This window comes from Pristiophorus japonicus, chromosome 11 (assembly GCF_044704955.1).
Source record: "Pristiophorus japonicus isolate sPriJap1 chromosome 11, sPriJap1.hap1, whole genome shotgun sequence".
NCBI classification, from domain to species: domain Eukaryota; kingdom Metazoa; phylum Chordata; class Chondrichthyes; family Pristiophoridae; genus Pristiophorus; species Pristiophorus japonicus.
In genome coordinates this window covers 80,644,982-80,670,063 of record NC_091987.1, presented here as the reverse complement: position 1 = coordinate 80,670,063, position 25,082 = coordinate 80,644,982, and the positions used below count along the sequence as shown (strand labels likewise).

The following is a 25,082-nucleotide window of genomic DNA, read 5'->3' as shown; positions in this document are numbered from 1 at the left end:
ATAAGATTCTAAGGGGGCTTGACAGGGTAGATGCAGAGAGGGTGTTTCCCCTCATGCGGAATCTAGAACTTGGGGGCATAGTTTCAGAATAAGGGGTCGCCCATTTAAAATGTAAATGGGGAGGAATTTCTTCTCTCCGAGGGTCATGAATCTTTGGAATTCTCCACCCCAGAGAGCTGTGGAGGCTGAGTCTGAATACATTTAAGGTGGAGATAGACAGATTTTTGAACAATAAGGGAGTCAAGGATTATGGGGAGTGGGCAGGGGAGTGAAGTTGAGGCCAGGATCAGATCAGCCATGATGTTATTGAATGGCGGAGCAGGCTTGAGGGGCCTAATGGCCTACTCCTGCTCCTATTTCTTATGTTCTTATGAGCTGGTCAGTCGTGTTCTCTTTTTTCTTCAATCCTTCTTCTACTTCTTCTCAGCTGGGGTGCGATGCTTGGCTCTTCTCTCCCAGAGTTTGGTGCTTAGATATGTCTGCAGCATCTGTCATTATTTTACCTCAAAATACACCAACTTATTTTTGAGGTTTAGCTGACCTAGTCCTTCGGTAACTATTCTTTTCCACTGGAACACTTCCAACATTTGGATGATTTGGATGAGGGAATTGAGTGTAATATCTCCAAGTTTGCAGATGACACTAAGCTGGGTAGCGGTGTGAGCTGTGAGGAGAATGCTAAGAGGCTGCAGGGGGAATTGGACAGGTTAGGTGAGTGGGAAAATACATGGCAGATGCAGTATAATGTGGATAAATGTGAGGTTATCCACTTTGGTGGCAAAAACACGAATGCAGATTATTATCTGAATGGCGGCAGATTAGGAAAAGGGGAGGTGCAGCAAGACCTGGGTATCATGGTACATCAGTCATTGAAGGTTGCCATGCAGGTTCAGCAGGCGGTAAAGAAGGCAAATGGTATGTTGGCCTTCATAGCTAGGGGATTTGAGTATAGGAGCAGAGAGGTGTTACTGCAGTTGTACAGGGCCTTAGTGAGGCCTCACCTGGAATGTGGTGTTCAGTTTTAGTCTCCTAATCTGAGGAAGGACGTTCTTGCTATTGAGGGAGTACAGCGAAGGTTCACCAGACTGATTCCCGGGATGGCAGGACTGACATATGAGGAGAGACAGGATCAACTGGGCCTGTATTCGCTGGAGTTTAGAAGGATGAGAGGGGATCTCATAGAAACATAAAATTCTGACGGGACTGTACAGGTTAGATGCAGGAAGAATGTTTCCGATGTTGGGGAAGTCCAGAACCAGGAGACATAGTCTAAGGATAAGGGGTAAGCCATTTAGGACTGAGATGAGGAGAAACTTCTTCACTCAGTGAGTTGTTAACCCTACAGCAGAGAGATGTTGATGCCAGTTCATTGGATATATGCAAGAGGGAGTTAGATATGGTCCTTATGGCTAAAGGGATCAAGGAGTATAGAGAGAAAGCAGGAAAGGGGTATTGAGGTGAATGATCAGCCATGATCTTATTGAATGGTGGTGCAGGCTCGAAGGGCCGAATGGCCTACTCCTGCACCTATTTTCTATGTTTCTATGTTTCTAACATTATGAGCAAAAGGGTCATGATCTGTTTATAGCCTTCAGACAATTGAATTAGTTACCTAGGGGTAAATTGTGAGGCCTCTTGCCCAGTAGAAATGGGACATAAATGCCCCTGAAATGGTGGGGGATGACTGACTGCCATCGCTGTGGCAGCTGCAATCTTTTCTTGGGCCTACCACTGGGTGGCCAGAGTGCTGCCTGACTCAGGCAGTGGACCAATTTAAAATGCAAATTGTGGTCCTTTGACACATATAGGACCGTGTTTGTTATTTTAGGAGAGCGCAGCCAATGCTTAAGTATCAGCTGGCGGTCCAGCTGAAGAGGAGCCGACAGGTATGTTTGTGTTTATTTGTATGGGTCTCGGAAGAGCAGATGTATTCGTTTGGGCTCCACAAAGCCAGTCTGGGTCTCTGGTGCTTCCCCTGTAGACTTACCTTATTCTATTCAAATCTGAGAATTGTTAGTCTGAAACTACAAAGACATTATTTTGGACAACTGGTGATGGCAGTATATTTAAATTGGTAAACACCAGCATCAGTATGAAAAGTTAGGTACTTTTTCCTCAGAGTGCACTGTTTAAGAGTTTAGCTGCTATACTATACTGTGCTGTAAACAGGCTGGTGTGAAGATCTGCATTTTGATAACTGACAAACATCCTGTGTGGACTGGAATTTGGGGAAACTTCCTTTTTATCAGTCGTCAGCTACACCTCTTCATATTTGACTTGTGGTCATATATTCCATTTACTTGACCCATAGTGCAATAGGTGATACTCAAGAGTGACGGAATACTAGCACCAGATATATGAACATAAGAACATAAGAAATAGGAACAGGTGTAGGCCATAGGCCCCTCGAGCCTGCTCCGCCATTCAATAAGATCATGGCTGATCTGATCATGGACTCAGCTCTACTTCCCTGCCCGCTCCCCATAACCACTTAACCCCTTATCGTTTAAGAAACTGTCTATTTCTGTCTTAAATTTATTCAATGTCTTCCACAGCTCTCTGAGACAGCGAATTTCATAGATTTACAACTCTCTGAGAGAAGAAATTTCTCCTCATCTCAGTTTTAAATGGGCGACCCCTTATTCTAAGATCATGCCCTCTATTTCTAGTCTCCCCCATCAGTGGAAACATCCTCTCTGCATCCACCTTGTCAAGCCCCCTCATAATCTTATACGTTTTGATAAGATCACCTCTCATTCTTCTGAATTCCAATGAGTAGAGGTCCAACCTACTCAATCTTTCCTCATAAGTCAACCCCCTCATCTCTGGAATCAACCTAGTGAACCTTCTCTGAACTGCCTCCAAAGCAAGTATATCCTTTCATAAGTATGGAAACCAAAACTGCACGCAGTATTCTAGGTGTGGCCTCACCAATACCTTATATAGCTGCAGCAAGACTTCCCTGCTTTTATACTCCATATAGGTGGACTGTTAAACAATCGTTGGCCGGAAAGATCACCCAGGTGACAGAACTATGTGGGAGAGACAGCACTGGCTCTGTTGGCCATCAGCTGCTAAGCTTCCTGCACAGCACCTTTGAATGGAGGGTTCATCAGTGCCTCACAAATTGGGATCTTCCTGTGTAGCACATCGAGAGTTGAGGCAGCAGTCCTGGGACTTGGTTCTGGTGCATAGCAGTCCTTCTGCATGCAGACTGCCACAAAAGTCTGCATGAAAGAAGAATTGAGCAGCAGTCTTTTAAGAGCTGTTGCAGATTCCCCGCCCACTACTACCAAAGTGTTCCCTGCACATATGAAAAAACACAAAGAGCATATTATAATGATGTTAATAAGCTGACCTTCCAGAATACGTGCACCAGAATCGCAAGACCATTTTGTTCACAACTGAGAATCAGCCGTTTTATTAGGAAAACCTGTCCGGCAGACCGAGCGACTTTGAAACCTACTTGTCATTGACCACTGTATTCGATCGTTCTCCTAGTTTGAACTTCAAAGTAAAGATGGGGTACAGTTGCCGCTCTGCAACAAAGCTTCTTTAGTGAACCTCTGCTTAGCCAGATGGTTGAACAAGCAGAAGCTAGTGGAAACACTGTAAATACCCGAGTTCACATAGAAGAGCCAATTTTATAAATTTGTGCATCATGGAACTTTGCCCACCAGCTACGCTTATCCGGAAATTGTGATTGTGCAACTGTAATTTTGCCTACCATTAAACTAATGGCTAGAAAATCGTGGGCATCTTCCATTTCCTGCTATGCAAAGCCAGTGGATGAGTCTTCCCATTGGTAGTGCAGATTCATGAAACTAGCCCGATAAATCTTTTCGCTGACGTGTTTCCCAAGTTAAGATTACGAGAACTGTTAAAAGTTTGAGACATTTTTAATTTTGAAGTGAGTTTAAAGTACAGTTGAGAATTCAAGTTCTCCTTTATTATGATCTAAGAAAGAAATTGCATCTATGTGATGCTTTTCACATCCTCGGGATATACCAAAGTGCTTTACAACCAATTAATTGCTTTAAGAAGAGCAATCATTGTTGTTATGCAGCCTATTTACATACAGCAAGGTCGACAAACAGCAAATGAATGAAGGAAGGACAAGTTCACTCTGTTTAGACGGTACGGTTTAAGGGAGGAATTTGGCCATAATACCAGGGGCCCGAAATTGATGAAGGCCTCTGCCCGCCCAAGTGCCGCTCAAAGGACCGCCGATGGCCGCCAAGGTACCTGACGGTACATTTGGCGGGATTTTCATCGGAGAGGTCCTTTGAATGTCGGCGGGCAGCAAATGAGCGACTTAAGCTGCCAATCTGGGCGGCAGCCAACGGGAACCCCCATTCTCAGTGGGAAAGGTGCTTGCCGCCCAAGTGCCACTGAGGATAGTCGGGCCCATGAAGGGTCGAAGAGCAGAAAAGCAAAAGCTGAAAAATTTTTTTTTTAAAACATCTGAAGACTTTCAGGAGATCCCGTCCAGGTAAGTCCCTGTCAAGAAAAGAATTACAAAAAGTGCACTAATCTTTTTTTCACCATCTTCCTACCTACTGTCGGGGACAGACCAGCCTCCAGCCCCGTTCTGACGCCAACTCCCGCCTGCATGAATATTGCAGCTCAGCGGGCGGGAGACCAGTTGCATGACTCGGCTGTCCGCTGACGTCAGCGGGTGCTTCCCGGCGGCTCTCCTCTCCCACCCGCTCCAGGCCATGTCGAAAGTGGCACTGGACGGTTTGACCAGAGGAATGTTGGCAGCAATGGGTGACAGTTGGCGACAATCGGCAGTAAGTTATTCAAATTCGGGCCCCAGGAGAATTCCCTGCTCTTATTCAAATAGTTCTGTCTTGTTATTTTACATGAACTTGAACAGGCAGGTGGGGTCTTGGTTTAACATTTCATCTGAAAGACGGCACCTCTGACAGTGAAGCACTCCCTCAATACTGCACTGAAGTATCAGCCTAGATTATGTACTCAAGCTCTGGAGTGGCATTTGAACCTATGTGCCCCCTGAAATATTGCGATCCCCATGGAGGCTCACAAAATTTATCTCTTAATCTAGTTAAATGCATGTGTGTTTTTGCTTTAAGAATGAGAGGTGATCTTATTGAAACTTATAAGATAATGAGGGGGCTCGACAAGGTGGATGCAGAGAGGATATTTTCACTCATAGGGGCAACTAAAACTAGGGGACATAATCTCAAAATAAGGGGCCGCCCATTTAAAACTGAGATGAGGAGAAATTTCTTCTCTCAGAGGGTTGTAAATCTGTGGAATTCTCTGCCCCAGAGAGCTGTGGAGGCTGCGTCACTGAATATATTTAAGGCGGAGATAGACAGATATTTGAGCAATAAGGGAATAAAGAGTTATGGGGAGCGGGCAGGGAAGTGGAGCTGAGCCCATGATCAGATCAGCCATAATAGTGAATGGCGGAGCAGGCTCGAGGGGCCAAATGACCTACTCCTGCTCCAATTTCTTATGTTCTTTGCTTCTGTTTAATCTAACTTCTTCATAAGCCTAGTTAATAGGCCTGAATTTTCCATTCCAGTGGGAATCCTGTCAGATTGGTTGCAGGTCAGGCTTACCACTGCCTGTGTCACTCTACCCTGACCCCACCAAATCTTCAAATTATAATAATTGTGGTGCCCTTACAGTGGTGCTTTAGGTCCCATGGGATAGAGGGGAAGAAAATCTCTGCGACATTTGCTGCAGTGTAGTGTGACTGGCAATGGCATCCGAGGCAACCAAGTTAATTGGTACACTTCAATTGATCACTCTGCAATCAACTGCATTGGCCTGTGATACCCTTTCAATTTGAAATCCTCCTTGCTTTAGAACTGCTAGACACCAGGTATCAATAACAGAAAATACATTGGATGATGCATTTCCATCATTAGCATTTAATATCAATATGCCCATCCAAATATGGTTTTCACCATCCACCGTCACTTGTGGTGGGGAAATCCCAGAGATGGTGGTGGAAGTTAGGGAGCTCAGTGAACAACTCCCAGCTGCATTTCCCACACCAGCCCAGAAATGGGTGGAGAAAAAAGGGGAAAATCAGAGCAATAGTGTCTTGTTTGTGATAGTTGGTCTGTCAGAGTGTTATTTGTCCATCAGTCGGTTAGATCTGGAGCTTCTGTGTCTAGCATACATATTGATGGTAAATGGGGTTATTTTTCTTCTCGCACACCCTACTTACTAGATTACTTTGTGCATGGGGTCACACTTTGGTTCATAGGAAGTGTCAGTTTGTCTGTGAAAGCAATCACTTTCAATGGACATGAGATAAAATATTTGAAAAGCAGCTGAATCATAACAGGAGGGTTTGAGACTCAATAACAACAGGTTACATTTATGTAGTGCTATTATTATCGCAAAAGTGTCCCAAGGGCTGGTCGGTGTTGCACAGGGTGGGAGGAGCAAGACCATGGAGGGATTTGTAAATGAGGATGACTCTGTGTGCTGAGGCATAGGGAGCCAATGGAAGTTGACAATTCTGGGGGTAATAGATGAATGGGAATTTGTGCAAGAAAGATTGCATGCGGTGGAGTTCTAGGTGAGTTGGAGTTTACGTTGGGCAGTTGCTTACCATTTAAATACTCAGAGCTCCACCCTCTAGGTCCAAGGAAGTGTGCATCAAGCATAAACAGGGCAGAAACCCAGTGAGGTGGGTCTTTGCTCCTATTTGCTTCCAATAGAGCATTAAGCAGATGAAAATAGGCCCCAGATATGTTTGGCCGGGGGCACTCTTAAATCCAGTGTTACATGTTGAATTGACAAATGGTGAGAGACAACCTAGAGAAAAAGATAATCGCAAGCTATTTTCATTGCCTTCAAATCTATTTTTTCTGGTTTGTAATTCGTATTGGTATCAGGACCTGCAAAGAAATACATTTGTTTTCATTCTTTCTTTCATGTTCCTATCCCCTTAACCACCAGTGACGTATGATGTACTCAGGAAATCAATGTTTTTTTATCACCAGAGGTAATCTTGCTGTAGTGCCAACTATCAGCCACCAGGTGACAGGATTATGCTTTCAGCAATGAGTTTTGTTATAGGAGCAGAATCACACTATGAGCAAATGTGGTTTTCTCATTTTTGTCAATATTCTCAAAATTCTGAATAAACCAATTCTGAAGAAAAAAGAGAAAGATTTGCATTAATATAGCGTCTTTCATGACCTCAGGGTGTCTCAAAGCACTTTACAGCCAATGAAGTACTTTTGAAGTGTACTCACTGTTGTAATGTGGGAAACGCAGCAGCCAATTTGCGCAAAGCAAGTTCCCACCAACAGCAATGTGAAAATGACCAGACAACCTGTTTTAGCTGCTGATTGAGCGATAAATATTGGCCAGGTCGAGCTCTGGTCTGATTGGTTGTAAATGAATCACCCAGACCAATAAGGAACATAAATGCATCCCCTTCCCACTATATTGATCAATGGCTGAAAGCTATAGAAAGCAGAACCGTAGTAAACCAACAGGGATCAGAGCTTTCACCCCAAATCACAATTGATTAATTTTAGCAAATTGTTTGGTCAGCCAACTGCCTGATGTGTTGAAACACATCACCATACTTGAGAAATCCATGTAGGCAGAGACTCAGGATTTGGAAGAGACTTTTGAGCTGTATGCATTATGGAAGTGATTGCAGTAAACTCTCCTCAGTTGTCAGAGAGAGGGATAGTGTCGGTGGTTAGGAAATAGAGTTTATGGTGGGAACTGAAGACAATGGCTTCGGTCTTCCCAATATTTAGTTGGAAGATATTTCTGATCATCCAGTACTGGATGTCGGACAGGCAGTCTGACAATTTAGAGACATTGGAGGGATCGAGAGAAGTGGTGGAGAGGTAGAGCTGAGTGCTGTCCGTGTACATATGGAAACTGACATTGTGTTTTCAGATGCTGTCACAAAGGGGCAGGATGTAGATGAGAAATAGGAGGGGGCCAAGGATAGATCCTTGGGGACACCAGAGGTAATGAAGCAGGAGCGGGAAGAAAAACCATTGCAGGTGATTCTCTGACTACGTGTAGTTAGATAAGAATTGAACCAGGCGCGTGCAGTCCCAACCAACTAGACCACGGTGGAGAGGCATTGCATGAGGATGGAGTGGTCAACCGTGTCAAAGGCTACAGACAGGTCGAGAAGGATGAGGAGGGGTAGTTCACCTTTGTCACAGTCAAATAGGATGTTATTTGTGACTTTGATAAGTGCCATTTCAGTACTGAGGCAGGAGCAGAAACTTAATTGGAAGGATTCATACATGGAGTTCCGGGAAAGATGGGCACGGATTTGGGAGGCAACAATACGTTCAAGGTCTTTGGAGAGGAAAGGGAGGTTGGAGATGGGGTGGTAGTTTGCAAGGAATGAGTGGTCAAGCTTTGTTTTTTTGAGGAGAGGTGTGATGATGCCAGATTTGAGGGAGAGGGGGAGAGAGAACCATTAACAAAGTCAGCCAACATGGGAGCCAGAAAAGGAAGTTACGAGTTCAGGGTTAGGGCAGGGGGAAACCTGAGAGGAAGCTTGACCCGGTGGGCTAGGGGAAGGGAGGGAGGCGGCAGAGACATCTGATCGATAATCTCAATCTTAGTGACAAAGAATTACATGAGCTCCTCACACTTGTTGTTGGAGGTGAGAGTGGAGGAAACAGGGGTACGGTTTTAAGAAGACGGTTTATAGTAGAGTAAAGAAGCCGGGCATTATTCTGGGATGATTCTGGAATGAGCAGTTTTGGCAGACGAGAGCAGCACCTGATAGTGCTGTATGTAGTCCAGCCAGATCTGGTGGTGAATGGTTAAACTAGTTGTCCGCCATATCCGTTCAAGTCTGCATCCCTTGGACTTAAGGGAGTGGAGATGAGGGCAGTACCTGGGGGAACGGCCAGGGTGAGAGAGAGTAATGGTTTTAATGGAAAGCTGCAGGTAAGGGTGTGGTTGAGCAGATCACCAGCTGCAGAAATGTCGAGGTGAATGGTGAAAGGTTGACAGCAGGGATTCTGAAAGTGCAGTTGGAAGTGAATTTGGAGAGTTTTTTCCAGTAGAAGACACAGGAGGAAGTAGGGTTGCGAGGTGGAAGGGGAATGTTAAAGGAGAGTAATACAAGGATACTGACATGTATCTCACACTACTGTACATAACTGTATCTTACCATGCTATACATGACGGTAACGAGAGATGACCTGTAACCACTAGCTTACCTTACCACCAGGGGTGCACTTGCAGGAGACACTGGATACCTGTCCCAGACAGGTATATAAGGACAGGTCTCAGGCAAGTGTGGCATTCGAGAGCTGTGTAATAAAGGTGCAGGTCCTGAGTGACCTTGACTTCAGCATGTGCCTCGTGTGAGTCTGTACTGCAGGGACAGGACTTTACAGATACTGTTTAGGATACTTCGGCTTATCAGCTAATTTGTATCCCCACATTATTTAACTTAGATTCTACTTTAGTGTTAACTCATGTTGCTTGTGTTTGTGATAAGAAGAAACAAAAACTTTAAAAAATCTCCACCTTAAATCTAGGCATGTAGATAGTCAGAAAACCCAAATTAAAAATTCTGTTGAACCAGGAAAACTGGTTTCTGTAAAATGTATCTGGAATTCCCTATCTGTCAAAAGAAGTACAGAGAAACTGGAATGTTTTATTATTGTTTCCATGGAGTAAACATTTCGGATTGTCAGAAAATCGTGACTGGGGTCATGTAATTTTTTAAATATACACTGTTGGTATACGCCAGGAATTACAGAAGCAGAATTTGTATCCCTGTACACTATACCATGAGGCAATTTCCTTGTACTCAGGTCCTACAATCTGCTGAGCTAAAGTGAACTCCTGTGAGCCTGTTTTTTTCCTTGGGTGTGTCAGTGTCAAGGTAGAATGAGATGCAAATATGTCAAATAAATATTGCCGCCCCAGCAAACTATTATGCCCAGGTGCTGAAAAGGAATATCTGCTCCATAAAATTTGAATCCATTCCCATTTATTTACACGTTCCTCAAGCTGCAGGTATGAGCAAATCCTGGTGTTCTGATTTAAGATTTATTAATTAAAGAATGCTAAATACAGCCCTTCTCAAATCTACATCCCACAACATTCAAATCAGTATAAATATGAAATACTAGTCCAAATAGGACTGGGCTCAGCTGAATTTTGAGGGCTGCATGGCTAACTCTCGGAGCCTGGGGCTGCAGCTTGGAAGCACCTGTTCTCGGAACAGCTCTGCACCTCCCCAGTTGCAGATATGTGAGAATTAATGGAGACTTCAGAAGAATGAAAATGAGGGAATAAAAAAATAAACTTACAAAAATGTACCATGACCAAACATTTAGCACCTCTGACTTCAATTTTCTGTGCAACCCCCCTTCATCTCAAAGCCTTCAGTTGCCTCGTCCTTAAACTATGCAATCCCTCTCTACAGATCACTGCATCTCCACTTTTTTCTCTACTTTTAAAAACCTTCTCAAGACCCATTTCTTTGACCAAGCTTTCAGTTATCCATCTAAATATTTCCCTTCCTGGCTTGCTGTCCATTTTCCATGCACCTATTTGTGAAACGCATTGGAATATTTATTTACTTTATGGGTGTAAGCTGTTGTTGTGGATGATACTGTCCGAATGTATTAACAAAGTATTTCCTCTTTTATCAAAGTTACTGATATCTATTCTCCTATCCTCAGGATGAGACAAATGAAATGATACTTCTGGGAACACAAGTGATCATATTTTGTGTTTGGCTTCACTTCTTTCTAAATGCAGGTATGTCTAATTCAAGTCTAACAACATACAAGAGTAATTAATAATTGGGTTAGGCAGACAAAGAAAAAAAAAATGTTGTTTTTGCATACTGGCAAACAGCAATATGCCATGCTTGAACTTTACAAATCACTGCATAGAAATGGGCTCTACCAAAGGCATTAATCACAAATAATGTTTAAAAAAAACACAACTAAAATTTCTATTGCATTTAAATCTATATAAATGCAAGTTCTTTTTCTTTCTTTCTTTTCTTTCTTTCTTCGTGTTGGTCACCAACCCTAATTCTCCTCCAACCTGGCTGTTTTTGTCTATGTGATGTGTTTCGGAATGTTTTATTACATTATAATGGTGGTGTACCATCTAAATATTTCCCTTCCTGGCTTGGTGTCCATTTTCCATGCACCTATTTGTGAAACGCATTCGAACATTTATTTACGTTATGGGTATTTGTAAGTTTATTGTACGTGGACCATGTACAGTAGACACCTCAAGTCGCTGGAGAAATACCACCAGCGATGTCTCTGCAAGATCCTGTAAATCCACTGAGAGGACAGATGCACAAACATTAGCGTCCTCGTCCAGGCCAACATCCCCAGCATTGAAGCACTGACCACACTTGATCAGCTCCGCTGGGCAGGCCACAGAGTTAGCATGCCAGACACGAGACTCCCAAAGCAAGCGCTCTACTCGGAACTCGTCCATGGCAAACGAACCAAAGGCGGGCAGAGGAAACGTTACAAGGACACCCACAAAGCCTCCCTGATAAAGTGCGACATCCCCACTGACACCTGGGAGCCCCTGGTCATAGTGGATGAAGTGCATTCGGGAGGGCGCTGAGCTCCTCGAGTATCATTGCCGAGAGCATGCAGAAATCAAGCGCAGGCAGCGGAAGGAGCATACGGCAAGCCAGGCTCCCTGCCCACCCTTTCCTTCAACGACTATCTGTCCCACCTGTGACAGAGACTGTGGTTCTTGTATTGGACTCTGCACCCACCTAAGAACTCATGCTAAGAGTGGAAGCAAGTCTTCCTCGATTCCGAGGGACTGCCTATGATGATGATGGTGTAAAAGTTCAAGTAGTTGTTGCCCCTGAGACGGGTTTGTTGAAGTTGGGAAATATATAGAATCGCCGCTATGCATTGTTCAAATTTTTCCAAATATATGCCAAGGTAAATCCTATATGTTGCTCTATCTGCATTTTTACATCAGTTTTGTACATGTGGAGATACTTTTTTACATTGTCTACCGGTAACACGTATAGCAAAGCCCATTTTTATTCTGTATCATATCAAGTTTATGGAGACATAGATAAGGAAAGGGCAAATACTGGGAAGACAGCAGAGACTGCAAAGAAAGAAAGACTTGCATTTATAAAGCCTTTTTCATGCCTACTGGATGTTCCAAAGCACTTTATTGCCAATGAAGTACTCTTTTTTTGAAGTATAGTCAATGTTGTAATGTAGGAAACGTAGCAGCCAATTTGCACACAGCAAGCTCCCACAGACAGCAATGTGGTAATGACCAGATTGTTATGTTGATTGAGGGATTAATATTTGTTATGACACCGAGGAGAACTTCCTGCTCTTCTTCAAAATAATGCCATGGGATCTTTTACGCCCACCTGACAGAGCAGACAAGACCTTGTTTTAACATCTCATCTGAAAGACGGCACCTCCGACAGTGCAGTACTCCCTTAGCACTGCACTGGGAGTGTCAGCCTAGATTTTGTGCTCAAGTCCATGGAATAGGATTTGAAGCCACAACCTTCTGACCCAGAGGTGAGAATGCTACCCACTGAGCCACAGCTGACAAAGAAAGACAGGCTCTATTGTGAGACACAAAACAATGAGGACAATTAGCTGAGAACAATAAGAAAATCAAAAAATTATGCAAGGGTAAGCAATGATTTGAAGAAAGGAGGTTATTGAATTTAACAATTTTATAAATGGGTTTGCACAGATTTCATTTAACAGATTGGTGCTGGGAAGTATTAAACTATCAATACATCCAGACAGTTTTACTTCTTTACAGGGGAAAAGATCCCAATTGGTCTTTTTACTGACTCAATTAACCCCCTGATTCCAATGAACTACAAACTACTAACGGAACTTTACATTCAGCACAGAATATATTCATTGCTGATACGAGATTGCATATTGTTAATCCTTTTCATTTTTTCTTCAGTGAAAAGCAAAAATCTATCTGTCTCCCAGACACCATCAGAACTCAGAGTATTGAAGGGGGACATAGCACAAATGAACTGTTCATACAGTATTACAGATGAAGAACAGTTGAGGATTACATGGAAAAGAAACAGTGCACAACCGTTGTGTTATCATGTGGAAAATACGTTTAATTCTTCTTCTATCAGGTGGTGTGCTGAGCGTGCTAACATTACACTGGACCGCTCAACAAACTTCTCATCTTTAATACTCTATGATCTTCATGTAAATGACTCCGACATTTACTTCTGTCAGGCTTTTATTGAAATACCTCCCCCTATACAAACAGCAAAAAGTACTGGCACGCACCTAACAGTGGAAGGTGAGTTTAACATCCACAACTCAAAAGCATCGGGTATTTATCACTGATTTATCAGTTTATACTTCACAACCAGCATTCCTCAATATATTGCAGAACAGAAAGTAGAGAATTAGGGAGCAACAACTTGCATTTATACAGTGTCTTTAACATAGTAAAACTTCCCAAGGCACCTCACAGGAGCACTTTCAAAAAAAATTTGACACCGAGTCACATAAGCAAATATTAGGACAGATGACCAAAAGCCTGGTCAAAGAGGTGGGTTTTAAGGAGTGACTTAAAGGAGGAAAGAGAGGTAGAGAGGCGGCAAGGTTTAGGGAGGGAATTCCAGAGCATAGGGCCAAGGCAGCTGAAGGCATGGAGACTAATAGTGGAGTGAAGAAAATCGGGGATGCACAAGAGACCAGAATCAGAGGTGTGCAGAGATCTCGGAGGGTTATAGAACTGGAGGAGGTTACAGAGATAGGGAGAGGCGAGGTCTTGGAGAGGTTTGAAAACAAGGATGAGAATTTTAAAATTGAGGCATTGCCGGACTTGTAGTTCAGCGAGCACAGAGGTGATGTGTAAAGCGGGTGAGCTGCTAGCCGTCCCTCCCGGGCTTGGCTGACAACTATAAGTTTTGGATGAGCTCAAGCTTACGGAAGGTGTAAGGAGAAAGGCCAGCAAAGAAAGCATTGGAATAATCGAGTCTAGAGATAACAAAGACATGTTGAGGATATGGGGTCGGAAGCTCAGGATCAAACAGTCTAGTTTAACCTCAGACAGGGGATATTAGCAGCAGACAGCATCTGTAGTCTTTCAAATGAATGATGCCTCCTGTGATCAATCAGAAGTTTTTGAGCTATCTTAAAAATTGTACATTTAAATCTAAAGTGGTTTAATTGCATCATTCATTCAGTATAATTGATCTATCGTTGCATTGAATAGTAGGCCCTTCATAAATAAGGAATTTCCTGTGGGGATGAAATTGGGAAGTTAGACCCAAAATGATAGCTATTCGTGCACCCATTTTGCAAATGTTTACTTACACCCAAATTTCCTGCCAATTACATTGACATCTGCCGGTACACAAGAATGAGCGTAAACAATCGGAAATTAACATAAACAATCGGGATCCAAGAAAAGTGCAAAACTCACACCATATATTCCTTCTTTAAGTAGGTTGAAAGTTTCAAGCCATCTAACCATCTTTCATTCACCATATTTAAGTACATGCAATCATAGAAGCTGTCAATTCTTAATATGACTTACACAGATACCATAAAAGTGCATTCAAAGTGGGGATAAAAATAATTGCTTAAGAAATCACAATAAAACACTAGAAAAATAACTTTCTTGCTACGCTTGCAATTCTGGGCTTAATTCTGTACCCATTTTGAACCAGTGTAATTGCAGGAAATTCTCCTCTCCGACTTTAGCTTGTGGGTGGAGCCACTATAATGAGCTCGGGCACAAGGATCAATAGATGGGCACAAAAGAGTGAGGAAATTCAGCCATAGTGTAAGAACAGGCATACGTTACTTGTGCCCAAATCTAACAATCTTTTACAGCAGAAATCAGTATTGCACTTTGCGCTATTTTTCCAGTGAAAATTGACAGAAGATTCTACCCCAATGTGCAAAATGCTCTGTTTAGCATTATTAATCCATTTAACTGTTCAACTGCATGAACTTTTGCTGATCTTTTAAAAGTTGTAAACAGCTGAAAAGCCTCAAATGTTGGGAGCAAAGCACAAAGAATGGTGTTGTAAAAGAGCATACTTTACTGAGGGACAGCCATACAGTAATAGCTTAAGGTGACATTGCTGATATGTTTAGAAATAATTGTGTAACATTTAATAACAGCTTCTTTTATTTGTTTTATGAGTGTTTATGATCTTGAACTCAAGTGTAAATGGTCAGGCCAAGTAACAAAGGGAGTTATATCACATTTGGGTCACGAAATGTGTATGTACTTGGTACAAGAGGTTGAGCGTAGAGCGATTTTCAAGTAGCAGCCAAACTGTGCAAAGTGAAGTCTGAGCACTCCTGCCGCCCCCCATCCCCCCAAGCAAAGAAAAATTGAGAGCTTCCTGGATGTCCAGCAATGCCTTGAAGTGTCGCTGATTAGGCTGCTCAACGCCTGCTTTAACTGGGAGGAGTGTTCACCGTGCAATCTCCATCCAATTGGACCTGAAAATTGCATTTGGGCTACTACAACTGCACAAGGACCCTGATTTGCATGCTTAAGCCACCTCCTGCCTGTTTCAGAAATGTGGGCAGCTCGCTCATTTAGGGGCCTCCCTTCCCTGATTTTCAATCACTAGTCACCCATTTTTTAGGTGAGATACAGATGGTCGACAATTGAAAATCGTATCTTGTGTGTCCTGATCTGGGCGTATTCAATACAAAATTACAGGCAGCCGGAACAGTAGAGGTCTACTAATAACATGTTACAATTGATTTTCAGCTCGTCCAAAAGTCCACATAAGAGCAGAGACTCTGCCTTACCCTAATGAAGGTGTACAGCTAGTCTGCACATCACTGGAGTTCTATCCTGACAGCATTCAAGTGTCCTGGTTTAAAGATGGACAGTTAATCACCAATGGGACTGAGAATGGGACCCTCTACTGTAACAGTGACGGCACCTTCTCCATCACAAGTTTCCTGAATCTTTCTGTATTTGACTGGAATGAAGGTGGAAATTATTCCTGTCAGGTGAACCACTCAACACTGTCTGCACCCATCACTGAACGAGCTCCTGGCAGTAACCAAGGTACGATTGCCTATGTCTTTTGCTGTACAAATCATTAGACTCTGCAGCATTGAAGAGGTTTAAGTTGTATGTTTGCCTTTTTACGATTTGAATAAAATATCTATATGAATGTCGTGCTGGTGCTGTGATTAGTTTGGAAGATATTTTCATAAACGAAGTTGATACTTTGCAATTAAGGCATGCTTACCACAATACAACGCTGTCATAGGCAAGCGCACGCTCTCTGTGACCTGCAAATGTAACCCTGCTATTCAAGAAAGGAGGGGGCAAGAAAACAGGGAGCTACAGGCCAATTAGCCTGACATCAATCATGAGAAAATGGTGGAATCCATTATTAAGGAAGTAGTAACAGGGCACTTAGAAAATCATAATGTGATTAGGCAGAGTCAACGTGGTTTCATGAAAGGGAAATTGTGTTTAGCAAATTTATTAGAATTTTTGAGGATAGATAAAGGGGTACTAGTGGATGTAGTATATTTTGGATTTTGAAAAAGGCATTCGATAAGGTGCCACACAAAGGTTTCTACACAAAATAAGGGCTCATGGGTTGGGAATAATCTATTAGCATGGATAGAGGATTGGTTAACGGACAGAAAACAGAGAGTAGGGATAAACAAGTAATTTTCCGGTTGGCAGGCCGTAACTAGTGCCTCAAGGATCAGTGCTTGGGGCCTCAGCTATTTAGAATCTATATTAATGAAGAGACCGACTGCAATGTATCCAAATTTGCTGATGATACAAAGCTAGGTGGGAATGCAGATTGTGAGGAGGACACAAAGAGCCTGCAAAGGAATATAGACAGGTTAAGTGAGTGGGCAATAAGGTGGCAAGTAAGTATGTCTGGTTCACCGTTCATAGGCCCCACAATGCTTATCCCAATGGTAAGCGATCTCAATGAGATCAACCGCCATTAGAGAGTTGGCATAAACAAAGGGGCATGCAGCAAAACCTCTGTGCCATTGAAGATTTTCAGCAGGCCAGCCCACACCCACCCCACTGATGAAGCAGCAAAGAAGCACTGTTCATAGTGCAGGAACCCCACTATTTGTTCAAATTAGCTTGGTAGAGGGCCAAATCAGATAGGTAAGTGGTAGTCCACCTTACCACACTTATGTCAGAGGAGTCAGTTTCCCGGAATTTCTGGGCTTTTGACTTTTAATGAAGGTATACCTTCCATTTTGAGTGTGGTGTTTAAAATCTTTATTTGAAGCCAGTGAAAAGATGGAAAAACTGCAGACAGAAATTAACATTTTTGTCACAGGCATTTTAATGTGCAATAGCATAGGTGTGAGTTAGCTATGCAGAATAGGGACAGTGAAATCTATCAAAATAAATAACTTCCAAATTATGTTTGCCAAACTGATCACATCATCTTCATGGTTGTTGGCATCTGAACTTATTTAATAGTTACATTTAAAAAAAATAAGGTTGAAGTCTTAAGTCCAGCTTTGTGGTATGTAATCCCATACAGCTTTTAATGCATGGCCTCAATAATTTACGACAGGTCCTACTGGTGATAAGCAATCATGGATAATATCGACAGCTTGCAGTCTAATTGTGCTGATGATGTTTCTGGTAGTTACTGTACTTTGTACATGTTCAATTTCAAGTAAGTGCTCATGTTTTCTAGATTTTATTGTAACTTTATTTTTAACCTTAAAAAAAAAAGCTCTTGTAGCAAGCACATTTGGAGTTTTATGTTAAGCTCAGAGTTGTATGCTATAAAGTGAACACACAAGTCTAATAGCACAAATTGTCTGAGGACTCTTCTAACTGAACTCACTGGCTCTCCAGAGCTGGCAGAGATTGAAGATTGTATAAGCCATTTATGGACTGATTTGTAATTTGCAAATGCATTTTTCTGGGATTGTTGGCAAACGAGTTGAGTACTCAAAGTCAGCAATGATATCTGACTCTGATCAGGAGTACTTGAATATTTACCCTTCTGTCCTTGCAAATGACCACTCCATTTCCAATTTCCCTTTCTTTGCCAAAGTACTTGAACATGTTGCCTCCCAAATCCATGGCTATCTTTCCCATAACCTGCTGTTTGAATCTCTTCAATCAGATTTTCTTCCTGGCACAGCATTGAAACAGCCCTAACAAAAGCCACATATAATATCTTCTGTGACTGTGATTGTGGTGCATTATCCATCCTGTGTCAGCTGTAGCTCAATGGTAACACTCTCACTTCTGAGTTAGAAGGTTGTGGGGTTGAAACCCACTCCAGAGACTTGAGCACATAATCTAGGTTGACACTGCAGTGCTGAGAGTACACCTCCACTGTTGGAGGTGCTGCCTTTTGGATGAGACATTAAATCAAGGTCCTGTCTGCCCTCACAGGTGGACTTAAAGGCTCCCATGCCATTTTTTCAAAGAAGAGCACAAGAGTTCTCCCCAGTGTCCTGGCTAATATTTATCCCTCAACCAATATTACTAAAACAGATTATCTGGTTATTATCACATTCATGTATGATGGAGCATGCTGTGCACAAATTGGCTGCTGTTTTGCACATATTATAACATTTTAAAAGTATTTAATTGGCTGTAAAGCCCTTTAGGATATCGTGATGTCCAGTACGACACTATATAACTGCAAATTTTTCTTTCTCTTTATAGTCTTCGATCTCTGTGCAGTCTTTGACAAGGTCGACCACACCATCCTCTTTTATTGTCCAGCTCAATGGGACTAACCTTGCTTAGTTCCATTCTTATCTATCTGATCATAGCCAGAACATCTCTTGCATTTAAATCTCGTCATCGCATTGCCTTTCCCTACCCCTATAGCTTTCTCCAGCTCTACAACCTGTGCACATCCTGAACATTCCTTTTCTCTGATTCTGGCCAGTTGTGCATTCCCCCTCCCTTCGCCCCACTATTGGCAGCCATGGCTCCATCAACCTTAGTCCCACAGTTTGTAAACCCCTCCACCTCTCCATCTTTGTCTCCTCCTTTAAGACCCTCCTTATAACTCACCTTCTTGAATTAAGTTTTTGATCACCCCCTCCTAATATCTTTCTTTGACTCGGCATTCATTTTTTCTTTACGTCTCTGTGAAATATCTTGGGGCATTTTTTCTATGTTAAAGGCAACTGAATGGCTTGCTAGGCCACTTCAAAGGGCATTGATTGTTCCTACGATCCAAAAGGACCATATATATGGCTCAGACATAGTTAAGTCAATGCATAATGAGGTGGGTGAGGCAGCAGATATATGTAGGAGACACTTTATTAATGGACAGCATACTCAATTATTCAAACTGGGATCATTGTTATTTTCATCTCTATGTGGTCAACTTTTCACCACAGACATGTAGTCCCTCTACATCCCTCACTGAGATAATCGTCGAGGCCTCCACTTCGTTGATAAACAAGCTAACCAGTCCCTGTCCACCATCACCCTCCTGTACCTGGCTGAACTTGTTACCACTTTGAGCAACCTCTGTTTTAACTCCAATAAATGCTGGAAACACTCAGTAGAATTCACCTGAATTGTTAACTTGTCTGTTCTCTCCACATATGCTGACTGACCTGCTGACTTCCAGCATTTTCAGATTTTACAGTTTTTGCTTTTTCTTTTCTTTTAACTTCCTCCAGATAAAAGGTGTTGTTATGGGAATCTACATGAATCCCAACTAGGCCTGTCTTTTTGTAGGATATCTTGCATATCCTTTGTTCCCATTCCTACTCCGGCAACCTTCCTGACCATTTCCTCTGATACACTGATGACTGTGACAATGCTGCTTCCTGCTCTCTCTCTGCTCTCAAGGATTTCATTTACCAAGATTCCAATTCCCCATTCCTCACTGTTACATGTTCCATCTCTAACTCCGTTCTTGGACTGCCTTGTCACCACCTCTAACAGTTTTCTATTAAGCAGTTTGCAGGTCATTCAGACTAGTTACTTCCCTGTATGATGTACTGATTTCCTCTTTCTCCTTTCCCCTCTGATTTTTCTAACCGTACTAAGATGCCCATTATCTTTCCACACCAGAAACATCATAACCTGTCTTTTCTCTTTACAGATGTTAATTGTCTTGCTGCGTATTTACTGCATTTTGTGTTTCTTATTTCAGATTTTCAGTTTTTTCTTCTTTTGCTATTCAGTACTATGTACACTACACTACACAGTTGAATTGATGTCATTTTCATTTTAATACAAACTCTCTATATTTCAGTTGGCATTATTTACCCGCTGCAACTTTTGGTTACTGAACCCCTCTAAGAATTTTCCTGTTTGATTTGTTGCAGAAAAAAAAGCTTCATCATCAAGGACAACAGCCACACCTGAAAGTGAACAAAATGCGAGAGATCCAGTGTGGGAGCAATCTACCATTGATAATCATGCCATCTACTCATTGCTTGGCCAAGAGCACATTTATGATATATGAACTGACGTCCGTTTAATCAACATCTGTCTATCGTATTATTTGAAATGTTCAAAAGCTCCTATAATTCACTTTTAGAAAATTTGACATTTCTCTTCTGGAGGACCATAAACAATGTTTTAAGCTTTACCCATTTTGTGCTGTTTTACAAATTCTTACGGGTAATGTCAGCAAATTATTACTTCAATCATTATTTTCAGACAGCTGTTTTATACTTTGACACTGAATGAATGACCTGTTGGGAATGCCATCTTAAGGCAATTTTACCTTGAAAGTATATTGTTGTAGGTAAATGAACAGTTCTCTCATCGTAAAAGAGGAGACCCTCAGAGTTCCGACGGCATCACAGACCCAGAGCTGCCATCACATTAGGTGTTGGCTACTCTAAGTGAGCCCAAATTTGCCCAGGAGTTGCTCCGGTTTTTTTTGGAGCAACTTGATTTTTCTGAAGTATCTTAAAAATCCCCATTCTGCACATTTAATTTGCGCCAGTGTAAGTGAGTTAGTTAGGATTTTTTTTAGTTTATTTCTTTTTTTTCAAAATAGGGCGTTACCTGCCACCTATGCTTGTTTTGGCCATTTAAGCCAGTTTGGACAGCTAATAGTTTCTCCAAACTAACTTAGGCCAGCGTATGTGGCCACTTGTGGCCGCACAGAAAACCCTTGCAGAGAGTTAAGAAATCAGCGCAGGTAGCCAGAGATGGGGTGGAGTGGGGGGGGGGGGCGCGGGGGAGGGAAGTGGAGAGGACCTTGCAAAGCACTAAACACCTTCACAACAACATTGAAGAAGCAGAAAACCATCAATAATAAATAAATAAATAATTATTAAAAAAATTAAGTCCTACCTTCATAACTCGGCCCGGGAAGTCAGCGGGTCTGCCGGTGCGAGAGGCCACTCTATTGGGGATAGGTGCGGGTGGGTGGGACGCCCAGGCGGGAGAGAGAGCAGGGAGCTGGCCACACACAACACACAGCAGGCTGGGCTCGCAGAACACGGAGGCTGCAGGAGTCAACTCCGAGGGACTCGTGGTCTTCTCTCTCAGAGGGACTGCTGACTTCTCTCTCCAAGGGACTGCTGACTTCTCTCTCCGAGGGACTGCTGACTTCTCCTCCGAGGGACTGCTGACTTCTCTCTCCGAGGGACTGCTGACTTCTCTCTCCGAGGGACTGCTGACTTCTCCTCCGAGGGACTGGTGGACTTCTCTCGCCAAGGGACTACTGACTCTCCCTCCCGATCAAAATACTCTTCCTCCCCTCACCCCCTGGATCAAAACGCTTCTCCCGGCCTCCCATCAAAACAAAGCACAATCATCAATGAATAAAAAATAAAACTCAAGTCCTACCTCGGCCTGGGAAACATAGAAACATAGAAAATAGGTGCAGGAGTAGGCTATTCGGCCCTTCGAGCCTACACCACCATTCACAATATGATCAGGGCTGATCATGCAACTTCAGTACCCCATTCCTGCTTTCTCTCCATACCCCTTGATCCCTTTGGCTGTAAGGGTCACATCTAACTCCCTTTTGAATATATCCAACAAACTGGACTCAATAACTTTCTGTGGTAGAGAATTCCACAGGTTCACAATTCTCTGAGTGAAGACGTTTCTCCGCATCTCAGTCCTATATGGCTTACCCCTTATCCTTAGACTGTGACCCCTGGTTCTGGACTTCCCCAACATCGGGAACATTTTTCCTGCATCTAACCTGTCCAATCCTGTCAGAATTTTATATGCTTCTATGAGATGCCCTCTCATTCTTCTAAATTCCAGTGAATATAAGCCTAGTCGATCCAGTCTTTCTTCATATGTCAATCCTGCCATCCTGGGTATCAGTCTGGTGAACCTTCGTTGCACTCCCTCAATAGCAAGAATGTCCTTCCTCAGATTAGGAGACCAAAACTGCATACGATACTCAAGGTGTGGTCTCACCAAGGCGCTGTACAACTGCAGCAAAACCTCCCTGCTCCTATACTCAAATCCTCTCGCTATGAAGGCCAACATGCCAGTTGCTTTCTTTACTGCCTATGAACCTGTATGCCAACTTTCAATGAATGATGTACTATGACGCCCAGATCTCGTTGCATCTCTCCTTTTACTAATTTGTCACCATTCAGATAATAATCTGCCATCCTGGTTTTGCCACCAAAATGGATAACCTCACACATCCACATTATACTGCATCTGCCATGCATTTGCCCACTCACCTAACCTGTCCAAGTCACCCTGCAGCCTCTTAGCATCCTCTTCACAGCTCACACTGCCACCCAGCTTAGCGTCATCTGCAAACTTGGAGATATTACATCAATTCAGCAGGCCGGCCGGCCGGTGCGGGAGGCCACTCGCCCGGGGATAAGTGCAGGACCCTCTCCATGATGTGCAGCAGCCCGGCGCTCGGCCTTGGATAGGGGCGGGACATCAGGTCCCGCGTCATAGAGGAGCTGCTGCGCATGCGCGAAACCACCAGTGTGCATGCGTTGAGCTGCTGGCACTCTTTTGAGCGCAGGGTCCTAGCTCTGCCCCCTAATTGAATTGCCACGCCGTGCCAAGCACAAGGACAGTCGACAGAGCGGGGAGAATACGGGAATATCTTTTCGGCGCCGTTTTAGGCGAAGGAAGTCGGCGCACCTCACATGAGTGTGCCGAAAAAACTGGAGGGCCAAATTTGGGCCCATTGTAATGCTAATTCATATGATCATAAAAGCATGCAGACACACAGAGATGGTTCAGAACAAATTCCTGACATACAACACAGTGGAAAGTATTTAAAGTTTAAATAAATATTTATTTTAAACAAGTAAACAAAATAACCAGTCATCCAGATCCAAGTGTTGAAATGTACAAACTTTATAAAAATCTTTCAACATGGGATTTACAACTTGTGGCAAGGCATGGGCACACGCAAAGCATTAAAAGTAGCCTCTAACGGACTATGATTGTAAAAGATGGTAAGAGCAACAGTAAACTAGAGAGACAGTACACAGAGCTCAAAGGTCTCCATTTGAGCTACGCTCTCCCAAGACTCCAAATTAAAAGCAAAAGTGCTTTCAAATGCGTATAACTGAATTATGATAGAACTTGATTACTGATCATCTGCTGTCATCCCTTCCTCTTGATATACTATACCTGTCATTGAATGTCATACACCTGCAAATCCTGTGGCATTACATTTACTTTTTTACAATTATGACTTGAAAGAGGTCATTGCCCTCCACAATCCCGGCCAAATTCAAATGAGATTGTGATGGAGAATGTTAGAAAGTTTAGGAAATGAGGCCCACTGCTGCCTCATCACCTGACTGGGATTTCCCGCTGGCACTGCCACTACCTGCTCCTTCCTGCCCACCGTAGAGGGAGGGCGTGGCCTAGAGTTCCAATGGATTTCCCTGCTCTGTGCCACACTTACTGCCACTTCCCAGGAGGTGATGTATGGAGGTGGCAGTAGGCCCAGAGAAGTGGCGGTAAATACCCAAATGGAGGAAAGGGGTATTATCGTGGCCTCTTCTTCTGAATTATACATCAAGCACCAGATCACAAAGAATTCGGGGACTGCATGTGGCCACAGTTTGTAGTTTGGACACATTTGCCTTAGCTCCCTTAGTCTTAAAAACCAATCTTCGTGTCACTTTACCAATTCTCAATTTACCTTTACTTATTGAATATATTTAAGTTGGAGGTAGACAGATTTCTGAAAAATAAGGAAGTCAAGGGTTATGGGGAGAGGGCAGGGAAGTGGAACTGAGGCCATGATCTTATTGAATGGTGAAGCAGGCTCGAGGGGCAAATAGCCTACTTCTGCTCCTATTTCTTATGTTCTTATGTTCCACTCTTTTCTACCTTGGTACTGCTCTGTATGATAAAAGCAGAATTTTTGTCCTACAATAAGATATTCACTTTATGCAACATAAAATATGTGTTCTAGAAATAATTAGAGTTAAGATGGAAACTATTTTTTTCTATTAAACTACAAGATAGAGGCCGGGCTGCAGCAATCTGTGAGACTGGAGGCAGCATCTTTGATCTGCTGATAAGCCAGGATGTGGAAACTTTATCCACATTGGTCTAGCTTAATCAAATGTTAACAGATATGCAAACTTGTGAACAGATACTGATCATGTGATTCTATATACAGAAAACATTGTCTCTTTGAACTTGATTCACAGTTCTTTAGTTAGGGCTGGGATATTTACTGCAGACTATATTCCATATCTTCAGTTCAGTGACTAATTTTAGAAATCAGTTTTTTAGTTAGATCTAGTTTCTGGAATTGACTTTCAGACGCTGTACAGTGGGCAGGAATATCACCCAACCACATGCAAGCATCACTTTGAGAGGCCTATGAAAGACTGTTTCCTCCAAAGTCTTACAAATGAAAAGGAGTAAAATTTATCATTTTAAATAGACCTCCCTCAGGTGCTCCAGACACATTGATCTAGAAATTCGGCCATATAGCACTTACTAAGCCCCTAATATGGCAGGCAGGAAGCGCACACATATGTGTGTTGCCCCTCATTTGGGAATGGATTAAAAGATCGTCAAATAGATGTTTGGTACTTTGCACATGTAAATGAGGGGCCCAATGCCCATTTGTGGCCCCCACTGCAAGATTGGTTTGCCTGAAGTCAATGGAAATAAAA

At 42.8% G+C, this 25,082-nt stretch overlaps 1 protein-coding gene across 1 annotated transcript in view; it reads left to right on the top strand.

Moving 5' to 3' along the window:
• Positions 1-20,575, top strand: part of LOC139275782 (immunoglobulin kappa light chain-like) — a 41,377-nt gene extending 20,802 nt beyond the window's left edge. Inside the window, exons 2-6 of the mRNA XM_070892985.1 lie at positions 10,686-10,764; positions 12,949-13,308; positions 15,754-16,059; positions 17,564-17,668; positions 20,310-20,575. Of these exons, the coding sequence (XP_070749086.1) occupies positions 10,701-10,764; positions 12,949-13,308; positions 15,754-16,059; positions 17,564-17,668; positions 20,310-20,449 (975 nt within the window). The 5' untranslated portion in view covers positions 10,686-10,700 and the 3' untranslated portion in view covers positions 20,450-20,575. The remainder of the gene's footprint in view (positions 1-10,685; positions 10,765-12,948; positions 13,309-15,753; positions 16,060-17,563; positions 17,669-20,309) is intronic.
• The last annotated feature ends 4,507 nt before the right edge of the window (positions 20,576-25,082 follow it).